The 17,227-nt window shown below is 40.0% G+C and overlaps 1 protein-coding gene across 1 annotated transcript; it reads left to right on the top strand.

Moving 5' to 3' along the window:
- Positions 1 to 3,712: 3,712 nt before the first annotated feature.
- scaf4a (SR-related CTD-associated factor 4a) lies at positions 3,713 to 16,449 on the top strand. The gene is made up of 19 exons (XM_086308822.1): positions 3,713 to 3,920; positions 5,422 to 5,505; positions 5,607 to 5,651; positions 5,745 to 5,906; positions 6,747 to 6,879; positions 6,976 to 7,112; positions 7,242 to 7,436; positions 7,667 to 7,752; positions 7,879 to 7,960; positions 8,193 to 8,369; positions 8,577 to 8,650; positions 8,813 to 9,003; positions 9,086 to 9,186; positions 9,548 to 9,661; positions 9,748 to 9,904; positions 10,222 to 10,349; positions 11,323 to 11,476; positions 12,350 to 12,505; positions 12,762 to 16,449. Exons 1-19 carry the CDS (start codon positions 3,891 to 3,893, stop codon positions 13,964 to 13,966), a joined length of 3,411 nt encoding a protein of 1,136 aa, XP_086164948.1. The 5' UTR covers positions 3,713 to 3,890; the 3' UTR covers positions 13,967 to 16,449.
- Positions 16,450 to 17,227: the final 778 nt, after the last annotated feature.

The raw sequence follows: 17,227 nt of genomic DNA, 5'->3' as shown, positions 1-17,227 counted from the left end.
TTCGGCTCAGGTTTGCCTGACCTAGTGTATGTTTTCCTACTCGGTAAACTTGCAAGCCCTGAAAAAAATAAAATAAAATAATAATAATAATAATAATATATATATATATATATATATATATATATATATATATATATATATATATATATATATATATATATATATATATATAAAACACCTGACAAGGAAATTGTCAGGTGTTATATATAAATTTATCTAATCAAATTTATCTAATCAAAAATGTTAAATAGTCCCTTTCAGTTTATATTTAAAAAAAATCCTGCCAGCATGAAGCATATGTTTTGAGTTTGTGTGAGAAGGTGTCAGTTTAGCTTCTTACACGGGTTTAGTTTGGGTTACTTCTCTGTTTCTGCTGTGTTTTGTTTTCCTCATTTCACTCGCATAGAAGGAGTGAGAGGAGTATATCTAGATATGCATATACAGTGCCAACTGGACCATGCTTTCTAGACACTAAACCAGACATTGGGGCAAAGAACTGATAGCACGAGTGCACCATCTATTGGAAGATTTCTATACTACAAGCTCAAGCACTACATCCCATACATTAAAAGTAATAAGACCGCAGAACTTTAATGAGATCATCGGGTCAGTTTTTTTTTTCTGCACAAGTAGTGACAGGTATTAAGTACAAACGTACTGTAGGTCATTTTTGTTACTCTGCACAAAACAGATTTATTTTGAAATAACACACTGAGACTTGGAAGTACTTCTAGGGTTAGGGTGGTCATCAGTGGTCAGATTTTAAGTCTGATGTCTTACATTACTTGTTTAAATGTCATGCTTTATTTTAGAATGTTTCACAAAGCGAACAGATGAAAGTTAACAAAATATTTAATAGTTTAATTATTTTGATATGATTCATTGCAGCTAATTTTGTTAAATAAGCGTGGTTTGGACTCTGGGGGTGGGGGGTTGATATTGCTCTCTGCTGAAACACCTCTGGTGTTTTCTCAGTGATATGATATCACAGACGCTTCATGGAACTATTTTATTTACTGATTTGTGGTGTGATCATTACTAGTCTGTCTGTCATTAATGGAATCCAAACCCTCAGTGATCAGACAGTGATCTGAGTTATTTGAAACAAACAAATGTTATCTGATTAATGACACAAAGTCACACATAAAGCAGGCTGGTAAAAGTAAATGAATTTTTTTGACAGCAGTAAGCAATCTGACTTTTCTTTTTGCTGCTTATAAGATTTCCACAACAGTAGAGAGGATTTGGACTGTTCCTCCCCACAAAGCCTTTCAGATTATTAAATTTCCTTAATGTTTTGATTGTACATGCATCAAGCTACAGCATTTTAGGTGAGTGGAAGTTCAGCACTCTGACTTGGCCATTAGAAACATATTTTTTCCTCTTTTTCAACCATTCTGTTGTTGATTTGCACTTGGGGTCATTGTCTTGATTCGTTAGCCTCTTTTAAACATCAGGATGGCTGCAGTAGCTGAAGCCATGTCGTCTCATATCTGCACACTGTGTTTACATTAGTGATGACAATAAAGTTTACTTTGACTTCAGACTGATGCGTTGTTTCTTCAGTGACTGCCGAGTGTCCAGGTCCTTAGGTAGTTAAGCAAACAATGGTGCCACCACCACTGTGCTCAAAGCTTGCCTAAAGTTTTGTAAGTGTAAGTGTTTTTGTTTTGATTTTTTTGGCTTGAAACATTATGTTGTGAACAAGGACTTCATAGAAATGTAACATTTTGCGGAATCTCTGTCACATTCCTTCTATTCTTCAGTCATGTTGACTGAAACATGGTTCAAACAAATCTGTTTTCCTTGAAAAAGGCATTTTATTTAGTAACTGGAGTTTGTAGTTAATGCTTTTATGCACAGGGAAGGACATCGCCACAAAACCACACTTTCAGGCACATCTCATTAAATGGAACATCATCAGTGGATCATCAGTGGACAGATTTTGGAGATATAACCCATTCTTCAAGCCTCCACTGTGAGTAATGACTGTGTTTAAAAAAGACACAAAAAGTACACCTTCCTGGTTAATTTCTTTAAAGGAAACTAATTTTGCATAGAAATAATTTAATTAGTACTTCATTCAGCACTTCTACTCTAAAAATGTCTAGAAAAGAGACATATTTCTAAAAATCTAGTGCACTTGTTAATACTGTATCAAAATCTACTAAGACTGAATTTATATTTAAAGCACATGATGAATAAATGCACCATTAAAAACCTTCTGTGTATTTATGTGGTAACATTTTACACATGCTTGTCTTATTGAAGGAATAGTATTGTAAATGAAGCTGCAGTTTGTCAAAGCTGTTAATGTTAAATGTGTTATATTAAAGGCCAAATTGTTTAAATATATTTTGTCTGGTTTTCTTATCGTACTACTAAGACAACAATGAAGACAAATCAAATGCAACATAATTTCACATGTAAGAAATAATCCTGCAGGTTTGAATCCAGTCTGGGGTTGAAATTGTATGTTCTCCTCTGACTTCCTCCAATATAGATTTAGATATAGATACAAACCCAAACTGGATTTGTGTTCAGAATTGAACCAGTAACCTTTCACATGTATAAACCAGAACACTATGGAACCGCCTGAGATGGTTACTTGGTGAGTCTAAAATGACCATGGATGTAAATGGTTGTCTCACTCCATTAACACTGCGACAGACTGGTGACCTCTGTGGGTGCACCCTGCCTCTTGCCCTATGACAGCTTGGATAGGCTCCAGCCCTCCTGTGACCCCAAATTGGATTAGTGGGAGACAACGGGTGAGTGGAATAAATAAACCATTTAACTGAGGTATAGATAAAATACAAAATTGCTTAAACAATATAACCAAATATTTATTTAAGTACAATATATATGAGTTAAAGTATATTTTTACTCAAATAATTTAGTTAAAATGTGGAATTTAATAAATTTGCATTAACTGAAAAGCATTAAGCTCAATTGACTAGAAAAATAAAAATGCATCTGGATTTAGATGATTTTTTTGTGTACACACATATTGATGTATTGAAATATCTTGATTTAAAAAATGTTCTTATTGTACTTCATAACATGTTATGCATAATATTATGCATAATATTATGCATAATATTGCATATGAACATTCTACTAGTGATATAACTTAAGAGAAGTGTAAACAATGATGTGCACATTAAAGATATTTACTTATTAGAATTATATTGATGCTACTGAGGAAAAAGTGCACTTGTTAATAATAAATCTGAATGTATTTTGTGACAATATTAATATATATATATATATATATATATTAAAGTACGATTTTAGTATATCATCGTAGAATAAGACATTTAAGGAGTAATCAGTGCAAAAAATCTTTTATTGCAAAATTATGACAGCAAAGCACACCTGCCATTTTTGATTTGATTCTATAGTCTGCTTGGAGTGCAGTAAAGATGACAGTGGTCAAACCCAGGAGTTGCCAATTCATTTTCGCAAGGGGCCACGAGAGCACCAATGTAGTTATAAACAGATTTTAAAAAAGAACTAATGTTGACCAGAACTAAGTCCAGCTTATTGATTGGGCCCTCCACAACAATCCCAGTTTCTCATAAGGCCACTTGGGAAAATCCATTGCCCAACCCAGTCAAAACAAATGTTTGTGTCGATAGCTTGTCTCCTTCAAAGGGCACTATGTACACTGTCCACGCAACATGCTGCCCCCTTGTGGACAAAACTTAGAACAACAACATTGAATCCCATCATGCTTTGCCGTACCCGCCGACCCGAACACCTCCAATGCGAAGCTAACAGGCGTTAGCTACCGGGAGCGGACATGTTGTACCGACCCTTTCTTTAATAAACATCGCTGTAAGCGGGGAACCGGGAATTTAAGGGAAGGCTCGGAGCGTCTGGCAATCATGGATGCCGTCAACGCCTTTAACCACGAGGTAAGTGGCCTTCGCTGAGTGTCTGAACTCCCCTAGTGTGGTGCTGCTGATCATGGAGCTGCTGCTGTTGCACTGGAGTTAGCCTAGCTGGTCGAAGCAGTGGGCCTGCTCGGTGAGTTAACTGGACATCTTATTCGGCTTAAGTGTTGCGCTTGTTTGGCACCCCTGAAGTAAACGAATGCCACTGGAAGGAATAGTTGGATTTTCGGCCACCCACTAAGCTTACACAGTAATATCCAGTCAGTAGCGTTTCCAGTGACTGCCGCTTTGCTAGCTTGTGGGAGTAAGTTGTGGTTACCAACACAATGCAAATGAGAACGCGCAACCACAGGTAGAAAGATCAATACAGCAATAGCTTGTTACCATACTGTACACAAACAGACTGAATGTTCATTACAGCCTCGTTAATGTTAAAACCAGTGCTCGGTAAGAAGATGCTAGGCCAAGTTACTACAAGGCCTGACTAAAGGCGGTTGATGTTGTTAGGAGTCCAGTCAAAACACTAGTCAAGCCATGTTTTGGTGTTTCTGCCTGCACCCGCGAATTTGACTCACCACAGAGACTGAGGGGCAGAAAGACATTTCTTGTCGCATCTTAACACGCTTGTTCAGATCATGTTTCTTGTACCATATCTGAGCTCTCGTGGTTGTGAACAGCCCACGATGCTTCTTGAGCGATATCGTCCAGTTTCAATTGTAGTTTCTGTCTCACACCCAAGCAGAGAAAGTAGTGGCTGACAATGAATGCACATCACTATTTGATACATATAGATACGCACACACGTGTGACTCATATTCGAATACAATCTTAACCTTGTTGTCAAAGGTGTATAGATGTCTAAATTACATTTTCTCCAGATCCTCTCCATCTTGTCTATTTTATTCTGAATAAACATTTCGCATGCTAAAAAGCACACACTGTCACAAAGCTGTATGTTGTAGCTAATGTGAGTTATGTTGCAAACCATTCAAAAAGGCCAACTGCACCTTGGCAGAGTTGAGGAACAGCTGAAATTTTGTTTTGATGTGAATTATAGTGGGAAATACAATACTGCATGATTCTTTGAAGTGTTTTTATTTATGAAAACAAAATGGAAATATGCCTGATTTTTGCCCATTCATTTTCATCATAGTGGTCCTGGTGTTTTGTGAATTCACCGTACCCATTTATTTATGCGGTTTCCTTTTTCAGTATGACTAAATAAACTCAAGTTACCCTGAGCCATGCTGTAGCATCGATCAACAGTTACAGCAGATGGGTTAAAAAAGATCCTCATTAATCTTTATGAGTCTGTATAAACTGGGATATTCATTGCTTGGATACCACCTGGTCTGCATCTATCATTTAATGCAATTATAACGTGAATGCAGTAAAGACCCAAATGTGGCTGTTTGATATGGGATGAGGAGTAGTGATGAAATAGAAGTGATCAGCACCACCCTGGACACTCCTCCAGCGTCGTGACTCTCCATCTCACAGAATGATTATCTTCTATGTCTAGTTATTCTCATTGATGGACTCCAAACCCCCAATATCTCGGGCAAAGATGATCTCCATCACCAAATCTGCCATCAAAGCAATGAAAGTAAGAATACGACATTAGAATGATTCTTGTATATTTATTTAATTTGTTATGTTTGGGGTCTATAATATAATGGCATGCTCATTTGCTCCTCTCTTCCTCAGCTTTACAAACATGTGGTCCAGATTGTGGAAAAGTTTATAAAAAAGGTGAGCCGAGTCTGTTTTCATTAAAGTTTGCAGACTGTGTCTCTTCACTAAATCCCAATGAACTCTGCTGTTTTCTTCCTCTTTTCCCTCCAGTGTAAGCCTGAGTATAAGGTAGCAGGCTTATATGTGGTGGATTCCATTGTTAGGCAGTCCAGACACCAGTTTGGACCTGACAAGGATGTGTTTGGACCAAGGTTCACCAAAAACATTACAGGAACTTTTGAGAACCTCTGCCTTTGCCCCGTGGAAGACAGGGTAAGAGAAGAGACCTGGTGACAATTTAATTGCACTGCAAATTAACCCGAGTATTTGCCGCGTCTCAGTGTTTCCCACAGATTTACGTTCTCCTTGTGGTGGGTGGTGCAGGCATATGGGCGCGTGTGTGCAGGAGCAAAAAACTGGTAGCATATGCACACTTTCCCAAACAAATTATTCAGTATACACTACTCCTGTGCAGTAGTCCCAGTGAGCTTGGCATTGCAGCACATCAACCAGTTCTACCCCTGCTGCAGGTTCTGGTTTAAGGAATCCTGTCCCCAGCTAGAGATATAGGAGCTGGAGTTTGCCCAGGAGGCAAGTGAATGATGATGGTGTGAGTCTATCGTCAATCCCAGGGTTGATGGTTTGACCCACAGCTCCTTCACTTCATATGTCGAAGCATCCTTGGGCAAGATACCGAACCCCAAATTGCCTGTAACATATCCATCAGACTGTGATTGTGTGTGATAGATAGAAAGCATTTAAAGCACTGCATGATTGTGGCTTCTAGTAGAGAGCCACTCTGAGTACTTAAAGTGGAAAAGGGCTGTATAACTTCCTATCCATGATGACTGGAACTACCACAGTTGTGACTTAGAAAGCCCTTTTTTTCTTCTTCAATCTATAACTGATCTTGAGATGTGATTGTTCTCTTGGCAGGATAAAAGACTAAAGATGTTAATAATAAAATGAGTTGCCAGTTATAGTTTGGTGGTGGTGGGGGGGAAGGGGGGTTGTAAGTATATTTGGATTACCTGCCTGCCCAAGTTAAATCTGTTCATAGGTAGCGCTCCATTGTAATGATAAATGTCCTGTGCTAAATATTTTCATTTATAGAGTAAAATTGTGCGGGTGTTGAACCTGTGGCAGAAGAATGGGGTGTTCAAGATTGAAGTTATTCAGCCCCTCTTGGACATGGCAGCTGGCTCTGGCAGTGGTGCTGCACCCAACACAGGCGCAGATGAGCCAGGTAATTTTTGAGGTTGTGCATTGCTTTATTAATATAATATTAATATGTTGATGTATGATGTTGGCATTTGAAAACAAACGTTCTCTCTTCTGGCAGGTTCTCCTCCACCTCCAGCCAAAGAGCCAGTTACAGTGGTAACGGCAAACTCCACCATGATACCTGCTGCTCAGCTGCACAACTCTGATGCCTTTGCTGCCGTGGCACAGCTCTTCCAGTCCTCACAGGGTCAGCAGGTATGTTTTTACTAATGCGGACTGGCATTAGATTGTTGCCTTATTCACTTTCTTGTATTTTTGTTACTTCTTAAGCATCTTTCACATCTTTATTACTGACTCTTCTTTCACTCTGTTTTGGGCATCTAGCTCCAACAGATCCTGCAGAACTTTCAGCAGCACCCAGTGAAGCCAGAGACCAACACCCAGCCTTCACCGCAGATTATTCAACCACAGGCCCCAAATGTTTCTGCTGGACTGGGCATGGTCGCGCCACAACCTCCCCTTCCCTCCCAGCCCGCCCAACTAACCCAGCCTGCCCAGCAGAAGACGGCCTTTGACAAGGTGACAATGCATTCTTGTATTTGCATGATGTTCTTTATTTTATTTTATTTTCTTTACCGTCAGGCAAGAAGGTAAAGATGCCCACCTAAAACCTTTTCAAATTTATATCATAGGTGCATCTGCTAGAAGGCTGAAGGGTATCACACGGTATAGCACAGTAAAGGAAAAGTAAGGCTGAAGAAGCGTTGCCACATGAAGAAAACATCATCATTTGTGTGTTTCTCTCGCAGAAATTGCTGGACCGTTTTGATTATGATGATGAACCAGAAGTTGGAGAAGAAACAAAGAAGGATGAAATCTCCTCTCAGCCCCCCTTGTAAGCTTCTTAATTTATTTTATATGCTGCAGTCTGTGATACCAGAAAGCAGAAAGCTTTGATCAAAATGTATTTTTTTAACAAAATAAAAGCTGTGGAGCTGATAGTGTATTTTTATCATCGCAGTATGCAGCAGCCTCCAGCCTTTCCACAGCACATGGATCACTTTAAACCACAGATTAATATACCACAGGACATCTCACAGCAGGTAAAAAGAACAAGACTTTTAAATGAAAAAGAGCTTCTTCTTTATTGACAAATCTTAACATCTCATTTTGTAGCTTGATTTAACAATAGGATTACATAATACTACGGCTTATTATAAATGCACATACAACTGTTTACAGTATATGCTCTCTATCTGAAATAAAACGGAGAACTGAGTTTGTTACTGAGAAACTGATTTGAGGGATCGTGTTATATGTTTTTCTTCCCCTCAGGTTCCTCTTCCTCCTAATGGGCAGCTCCAGGTCCACGGTTTACCACCAGGACAGAGCTTTCCTGCTGTGATGCCTCCTATGGGCCACATGCTGTCAGGGATGTCCCTCTCTGGTTCTTCTGGGCCTCCAGGCTTCCCTGGGGTTTACCATCACCAGAATGCAGCCCAGCAACAACAGGTAGGCAAACAGTAGCATAAAGATGTCACAATAAATTGTAGTTGGGCATAAAATTGTAGCAAATTGAGAAAAATGTCAGAAAATTAAATTCTGATGTTTTGAAATTGTTTTGTTTTTTGGTCTTCTGTAACTTTGACTTGCACAGAGATGTAGTTCTGTCGCTGTAACAGATTTTACTCATAATGTATCTTCTCTATACTGTGTCAGGATTTGCCAATGGATGTGGACCATTCATCCATGAGAGATGGCAGACATGGCCGAAGATCACACTCAGGCTCCAGGTAAACGTCTAAAACAGGATGTAATTTTTCAAACTAGGTTTCCTTGTTCACACTGTTATATCTTATTTCCTGTTTATTTTGCCATATGTAGATAATCTTCTTAGTATACACTGTTTAAATATAATGCTTTGAGTTGAAATGTCTTCTCCCCCCGCTCCCCAGATCTCCAAAGCGAAGGAGATCACGGTCCAATTCGCGTACACGTCGATCCAGGCACAGGCGATCCCGCTCACGCTCAAGGGATCGGCGTCATCACTCACCTCGCTCACGCTCGCAGGAGCGCAGAGAGAGAGAGAAGGAGAGAGAGAGACGGCAGAAAGGTCTTCCACCAATTAAGAGCGAGACAGTCAGCAGTAAGTCATCATCTGTTTATTATCGTAAGACTTTCAGTTACATTCTTTAGTTCCTAACTCTTTGCTCTCTTCTCCTGTTTAGTTTGCAGCACTACTCTCTGGGTAGGCCAGCTGGACAAGAGAACACAGCAGCAAGATGTCGCCTGTTTACTCGAGGAGTTTGGGCAGATAGAGTCCATCAATGTAAGTTCTCTCACAGAGATCAGCTTTCAGTTTATCTAACTGTGAGGTCATCCTGCAACCGACACTTTGTTGATTAAATCTTTCAGTCAGCTTGTAGTAAATTTGACTTTATATACTTTCTTGATTTTTATAGAACTTGTTACACAGACAGCTCAAAGCCTCAACTTTGTTATTTGTATTTGATACAGTTTGTGTTAATAAGTGTGATGAAAATGGAGTAAATGCTGACATCAAATTTGCACCAAAGGCTCTACATGTTTAAAAAAAACAAACCCACTAATTACAGGCTCAATAAAGTGGATGAGTATGACTTGTTTTTTGTTTTTAAACACTCGTTTTTTTGTTGTCTTCTCTCTTTAAGATGATCCCTCCACGTGGCTGTGCTTATATTGTTATGATACATAGGCAAGACGCCTTCAGGGCTCTACAGAAGCTCAGCAGGGGAACATTCAAAGTTAACCAGAAAGCCATTAAGGTGAATGAGCAACACTGATTGTTGCTTTGTCATGTATTAGTTTTGTTAGGAAAGGGCAAAACTAATAAGTTGCTTTTACTTATCAGATTGCTTGGGCTTTGAACAAGGGCATAAAGGCTGACTATAAGCAGTACTGGGATGTGGAGCTGGGTGTCACCTACATACCTTGGTCTAAAGTCAGAGAGGACCAGTTAGAGGAGCTTAAAGAAGGAGGAATGCTCGATGTGGACACTTTATCACCAGGTAAAAAAAGAAAAAATGAAGACACTTTATTTTGAATTATTTAGTTTAATTCATTTTTGTTATTTAATTAAAAGATCAAATTACTTTTAGTGTTCTTATGTTTTATTCTGTCTTCTGTGTACCTCATGTTGCTTTTACCAGTTTTATTACATTTGCTCTGCCTTATTATTGGCTTGTCAACTGTAAAGCACTATAAGCTGAACCAATCCCCATGAAAGTTATTATACACATACAGTACGATTTTGTAGGGGTTAAGGAATCATGCTGTTCCTCAGAGATATTGTTTTAATTAAAAAAAAAAATGCTGTCTTTTCTAGAGTGGAGTGGCACGAGGAAGGCTCTCGACCACCCAGAGGAACTCACTCACAACGGCCGATCAGAGCAACAGCAGCCTGAGGAGACACAAGCTGTACCTGTACCTGCCCCAAATGCTCCTCCTACACAGGTTAAAAAAAAGCCATATAAACTGTTACCAGTATCGTCATATCCTAGACTTTGAGAGGTGTTGCTTATTGCTAATTTAAAAGAAGCAGATTCTGAATCTTGACGGAGTCAGCTGTGTTTGACTGCTATTGTTGTGGGTATGTAAATGCTGAGTGGACTATGTTGATGAGAAAATTGGAGAATTGGTGTTCGAAAAATAACATAAAAGGTAATCAGTATACACACATGGTTTTATTTCAGTCTGGTCCTTGTACCATAATGTTTTTCCAGAAATGCGTTTTTGCTAAGCTAAAACTACATGTAATGCTACATGGCTAATTAAGTTGTATCTTTACACACTTTATTACTAGCAGCCTGTTGCAGAAACATGAAATAGTATTTTTGTACAAAATGGGTGATTCCCAAAGAGCTGCTAGCTGCATGCTTTGTGATGTGTCCATGAAACATTTGAGGATATTAGACAAGTGGAGAACAGAGGGAGTGGCAGGCCTGGAGATTGACAGAAAGTCAAGTCCTAAAGAAATGGGGAACAAATTTTGCTACTGTTTTTGACCAATGCCAAATTTTATACAAGAACGGGACCGAATGGCAACAGGTCTTACGGACTGATGAAAAGAAAAAAATATTTTCAAACATGTATGTACAGAGGAGGGCAGGAGAGGGGTACCAGCAGTGTGTCTACAGCCATCTGTCAAACCTCGTAGAGGCTTTGCCATAATTCAGGGCTGCATTTTGGCCAGAGGTGTTAGAGAGCTTGTCCTAATAGACTGAATTATCAACATGCAAAAGTACTGTCAGATTTTTGTCCACCATCTGGAAAGTGTCTGATTGGCAGCAGTTCCATTTTTCAGGATTGCAATGATCCCAAATGCACTGTCAGTGCAGTAAAGGCATACCTGGATAGAAACACAACATGAAACACTGTCTCACACTTCTCTCATTTAAAATCAACTGTAACTTCTAAATGTTCTCAGGTCCCTCCAATGCAGCAGCCAATGGTTGGTGTGGGTTCTCTCCAACCTCCTGTCTTTCCTGGGCCTATAGGCATGCCTCCACCTTCCTTCCCTCCAGGTGTCCCGCTGCCTCCTTTCATCAGACCTGGCTTCAACCCCATGCAAATGCCTCCAGGTAACAATTTCTATTATTTAATCATACTTTTGTTTGTGGTCTTTTTTATACAGTGTCTGCTCTCAGGTTTGTGTTTTTGTTTTCTTCTTTTATATACCCCTCAGCCGTAAAAGGCTGATAGAGTATTGTTGTTGGACACCCAAGTTTGTGAATGCGATAACTGGAAAACAAGGCGATTTTCAAATTACTACTTAAAATCTGGGACAAGTTTGAATCTCAGTGACCTTGACAAAAATCTTGTGAATGTGATAACTTGAGAATAAAGCGACATAAGTGTTTGAAATTGATACCATCAACTAGGAGGCTGAGGGGCAGCACTGGACACTGCCAGTAATAGAAATAAGAAAAGGACAAGAGTCAGTTTTAACTTGTGATTCATTTTATTTAATAATGATGGCAGCTGGGGACTGAGGTATGTAATGATGACAGTTAACCCATTTATTGAGTCATTAAAAAGCTCTTAATCGTTTTGCTTTCATGAGTGAATTGTGACTGAAAGCAAATCATGCAGGACATGATTTTTTTGTGTTCCCATCATGTTGTCAGAAGGAGATCAAAAAGTTCGTAATGATAAAGATTTAAAGGGTAAAACAGAACAAAATCCATGTTTCTTGTATTTTAATATTTATGGGGGATAGTGGATGTTGACTAGTGTTATTTCTCTCTTTTCACATTTACGTTTATCAGAAATACATTTATTCATTTGCTAACTTGCGTGCATGTTATGAATGAGATTTTGGCAGTTTGATTTTGCTGTTTTACTTCAACAAACTGCACAAGTGCACCTTTTCAGATTTTACCCATCCAGCTTAGTCCAAGTCATTTTTAATTGAATCAAACAGGACCCTAACTCCTTTTATTACTCTTCTTCAGGTTTTCCTCTCCCTGGTGCTATGCCTCTTGGTCCCCCTCCTCCTTCTAAAACTGGAGTTGAGGACCCCCCTCTAGACCCAGCAGGTCTGGGAAACCGGAAAAATGACGAGGCCCTCGAGGCTCCCAACATCTTTAATAATCAGATGGGATCTATGGGTCAGTCTGCCTTTCTTACCTATCACAGAAAGTGATGTTTCCCTTCTCCTCTATCCATTCTAAAGAGACTTATGTTTGACCATTAAAGTGTTATTTTCTTGCTAAATAAACATAGAAAAGTGCTAGAAGTCACTTAGTTGTTTTGCAATATAGTACCAAAGATTTTGTAGTTAGTGTTTGTTTAAATATATTGTTTATTTGTAATCATAAGTACATTGTAGTTATATTAATGCTATACTTTGGTTTTCGTCTTTAGTTAACCAGGTAGGCTTGCCTCCAGGTGGACCTCTGGGTGCTCCTCCAGGCGGACATCTAGGTGTTCCTCCAGGTGGACCTTCAGGTGGACCTCCAGGTGCTCCTCTGGTGGGGCCCCAGGGCGGCCATCCCGGCAGCATTCCACCCCCCTCAGGTGGTCTTCTAGGGGCACGGCCTGGTTTGATTCCCCTCCAGCGTCCTCCTGTTCCCCCACCAACACACATGCAGCGTTTCCCACCACCCCATGGCTCAAGGCCACCTCACCCCGGCATGCCCCCCATGCCCCCACAGATGATGCCCAGGGGGCCACACCCTCAAATGATGCAGCACCATGAGCCACCTCCGCCTAAAGGAGCCTTTGGGATGCCCCCGCCGCACAATTTAAGGGCTCCTTTCCCTCATGGGCATGGCCCCCCTCCTCAGGGTCCACCTCCTTTTACCCGACCAGGCGGTCATCGGAGTCTAGAGGGGCCAGAAGAAATGGATAGCAGACCATTCAGGGGAGACAGGCCTGGTTTCAGGGACAGAGAGCTAGAGAGGGACAGAGACTGGGATCGAGATAGGGAAAGAGGTTTTGGAGGTGGCAGGCGTCCATTTGGCGATGGAGGGAGAGGAGCAGGTGGTGATAAAATGGATGGTAGGGACAGGCTTGGAGGATGGCAGGAAGATGGAGGCGATCACCGGGGTGGAGGATGGGAGAGAGACAGAGACCGAGATCGTGACAGGGATCGCGACCGGGATCGAGAACGAGATCGGGACAGAGACAGGCGGGACTGGAGGGAGAGGCGAAGCAGCCTCGATAGCGACAGGGAACGTGCCAGGGGCGATGATGGAGATAGAGAGCGAGCGAGGGGGGAGGGAACAGAACGAGGAAGTCGTGAGAGAGGCAGAGGAGCCGAGGCAAAAGGAGACAGGCCAAGGCGGTCAGAACGGCGTGAGAGGGCCACACGCTGGGACAAAGATGACCGTTTAGCCGAACTGGAAAACATGGACAGATTTCGGACCCCTAACAGTACAGAGCAACCTTGCGTGACCCCTGAGGTTACCAAGGAAACCAGTAAGGAGCCAGGTGTGGAAGCTTCTGAAAAGAAGCCAGAATCAGAACTTATAGCTCCGCCTCCAGAGGGAACTGCTTCTACAGGAGAAGAGGCACCCTCTGAGCCGGCTCAAAGTGAACCCACAGAAGCAAACGAGGAGGCTGCATAGACTGCTGCGAACCACTGATGGATAGGAACGTGTCTCTGCCATGATAGTCAGTCTGTTCTTGGCAGACTGATTCAAACTAATCAGTTTGTTCGTCACTGACTGACAGTTTCTGGGCAGTAAGTCGAAAAGATCTCCCACAAATGTTGTTAAGCTTATGAAAATTGATGTCGTCAGGCTTCACGTGTCAAAATTAGGCCTGTGTTTCAAAACAAGTGAAAATCACTTTGGATAAATGGCCGTAGTTTTTCTCCTTCCTGCAGGTTATAAGAACGGACAGTGTTTGCATGCTCATGTAGCTCTATTTGTTTTTGCTGTAGTTGGTTTGCCAACGAAGGAAACGACTGATTTGTATGACACATTTCTTTTACTTCACGCCCCTAATTTACTGGAAAAAAGGATGTTTTCAAAGATGTAAATGGTATTGTTTTAGATTGTTTTTAAATTTGCCAAATTGTCATCATGTCAAACACTGTATAACTTTTCAAGCAACTCCATTATACCTAGGCTTTTTTGTTTGTTTGTTTGTTTGTTTTTTAATTATCTCGTTGCTTTTTTGTGTTCTAAATTCTCATTGCATTTTCACATCCAGGAAGGCACAGGTTTGAAAGGAGTTGTTGTGGCCTTAAAATCTAATTCAGTTACTTGCAGGGCTTGCAATTTAAAAATAAGGAAAAGGAAAAAAAGAAGACAAATGGAAAATACAAACTCCTTGATGTTTGGGTAATATACACTTTGAGTTAGACGTTGGAATAATAACACAGCCCTTCTTTCAGTTATGTCCCCACTTTCTGCCTTTGAATCACATCAGTAAGAATAAAAACAGAGCTTTAGTGCAATAACTGATGATTTTGTGAAATATACCGTATCCTTAAAAAGTCACAGCATAACAGTTTTTTTTAAAATATTACCGGTACTTCTAAAGACACGCTAGTACAGGATCTCTTTAAAAAAACAAACATAAAACTTGTTGTTATTGAACTGTATCGTCACAACATCGCTGATCCCAGTGTGTTAGCTCTCAGAATCTTTTATTGTGTTTGGATTTGATTATATGATACAAACCTGTATAACTGGTCATAACCAAGAACCTAAACTATAACAGAGGCAGTATAAATCTATAATAAAATCTGTAAAGTAGATTAAGCTTGATATTGACATGAGGTCAATAAAAGCCCGAGGTTGGCTTTGTTTTGGTAGTCAGAGTGATCTGAACATTCAGAAATTGTCTTGCTTAAATAAAAGTCCTTTGCAAGCAAATCAACGTGTCACCTTGAATAACAGATCATCAAAAGTAGAAACAAAGAAGACGCTACTGGTAAAGTTAAGAATTATACTGCCTGCCAAATTTTGAAAACAATGTTTGCAGCATAAAGTTGTGCAAGTAAAATGCCACTGAAAACGTTATCCCCCCCCCCTCCGGTCTAAGACATTCGTACCTAATGTGCGTGTGTGTGTGTGCATTTTGTTTTTTATTTCCTCAGCTAAAGAAAGACTTCCTCAGATTCAGCAGATAAAAATCTTATTTTATTGTTAACTATGCAGAATGTGCAAATATTCAGGCCCAAGCTTAGGTGGATATTGAGCATTTTGATTAACCCTGTGAGGATCAGAAATAACTCATAACTCCTAACACTATGTTTTGCTGGAAAATAACCTAACAAATTTCAGGGGGAGGAAAAATGTAAATAGCTTTAGATTCTTGTGAGCTAGAATGTTTAGGGTTTTTGTTTTTGTTTTTTTTTTGTCCCCTAATTGCTGAGACATGGGAGAACAATTTTCGTAAGCCAAATACTAATAACATAGGGTCCCGGGTTTCTTGCACTTCTCACAAGGATAGATACAAGTTTCTGTGTATGTGGTTGTTTGTCTCTTAGTAGAAGTCCATTTTTGGATCACACACAAGAGTCCTGTTGTGTTTTGGAAGCATTTCCCATCTTTCTCGTCCATCCATCACAGTCATAAATTAGTTTTGACTACATGGAAATACAGAATGAATCCTGTGGCTATTTGCTTTTATGCTCTTTGATAAAACACAGCTTACTAACTAGGTCTCCGTATCACTGTAGACATACTGTATCTGATATTGTTAAAATCACAAGCCCAGATTCAGCAAGCATAATACTTGTTCCCGAACAATTTCACACAAACAGAGACAAAGAGGGTATATCTAACGCGATGAGATGAAGAACATTGCTTGGGACACTGCTGTAAATATGCTTGTATCACTGACGATTTTGAAAGACTCGCAGTAATTTCTGTTAATAATCTGTGATTTCTTTATCTGAGAGAAACGCGTCGACTTGGAAGGAACAACAGAGGCCCTTTGCTTTAACGTTTTTAACTCCTAGTGGTTTGAAAATTGACAGATGTTTCTATGATTTGTTAAAAAAAAGCAGAAGACATGGACATTAAATCTTCAATATTTCAACCATAGGATATTGTTTTTAATAAACTATTTTTGTACCAAATTATTTTTGTGTTCAATTTTTTTTTCTTATGTAGTATGATGTATGATGTTTACTTATGATCCTGCCACAGCACTTGAGGCAGGTTGAGGTGTGTACTTTGAGCCATTGTGGCACCTCGAATCTTTTCATTTTCAGCCATTCTGTTGTAGATTTGTTGCTGTGATTGGGACCATTGTTTTCCTGCATGACTCAATTTTGTTCAAGGTTTAGCTGTAACATAGATGGCCTCACATTTGACTGTGGTACACGGAGGAGTACCACCACATGGTCTGCTTGGTGCCCGCAGTGATAAGGTGCCAGATCATCACTCTTCCATCACAGTGCTTGGCAGTTAGTGTAGTGCTCGTGCTGATATGCTGGCTTTGGTTTTGTTTGGAAATGGCCTATACGCCTTCTCAGATTGATGGGCAGCAACAGATGCTCCTCTAAGATCATTGCTGATATCTTTCTACAAATTGTCAAAATTTCTGCTTTTGTAGCAGTGTTCACACTAATCAATTTAATTTGATTAGCAGCTTGATTATGATTTTTTTTTTACTCTCAACTCCTATGGCAGCAGTAAACATATACTCATGAAGTGTGATTTTTTTTTTTTTTTTTTTTTTTTTTTTGTGGTGGAAGCAAAACGGCAAAAGTAAGAGCGAGTCCTTGACGATGTTTATGTGAAGCTTAGTTTGGATCTTCTTTTGCTGCTGGTTCGGTCAATATTGTTCGGAGAGAGATAAAACTAACAGCTTTAGAATCAGGGCAAAAGGGGCGTAAACACAAAGCGCGGACCCGCCAAAACATCAGA

This window comes from Aulonocara sp. 'chitande type north' Nkhata Bay, linkage group LG10 (assembly GCF_057382095.1).
Source record: "Aulonocara sp. 'chitande type north' Nkhata Bay isolate Kocher_YH1m ecotype deep benthic linkage group LG10, A_spYH_male_GT1.1, whole genome shotgun sequence".
NCBI lineage: Eukaryota > Metazoa > Chordata > Actinopteri > Cichliformes > Cichlidae > Aulonocara > Aulonocara sp. 'chitande type north' Nkhata Bay.
Note: the sequence above shows the minus strand (reverse complement) of the source record. Positions and strands in the feature narration are given on the sequence as shown.

What these genes read in the sequence shown, in the direction of transcription:
- scaf4a (XM_086308822.1), top strand. Translation starts at nt 3,891, where the DNA reads ATGGATGCCGTCAACGCCTTTAACCACGAG. An exon ending in CTGCCATCAAAGCAATGAAA is followed by an intron (nt 5,506 to 5,606) that starts GTAAGAATACGA and finishes TCTCTTCCTCAG; the next exon opens with CTTTACAAACATGTGGTCCA. An exon ending in GGCAGATAGAGTCCATCAAT is followed by an intron (nt 9,187 to 9,547) that starts GTAAGTTCTCTC and finishes TCTCTCTTTAAG; the next exon opens with ATGATCCCTCCACGTGGCTG.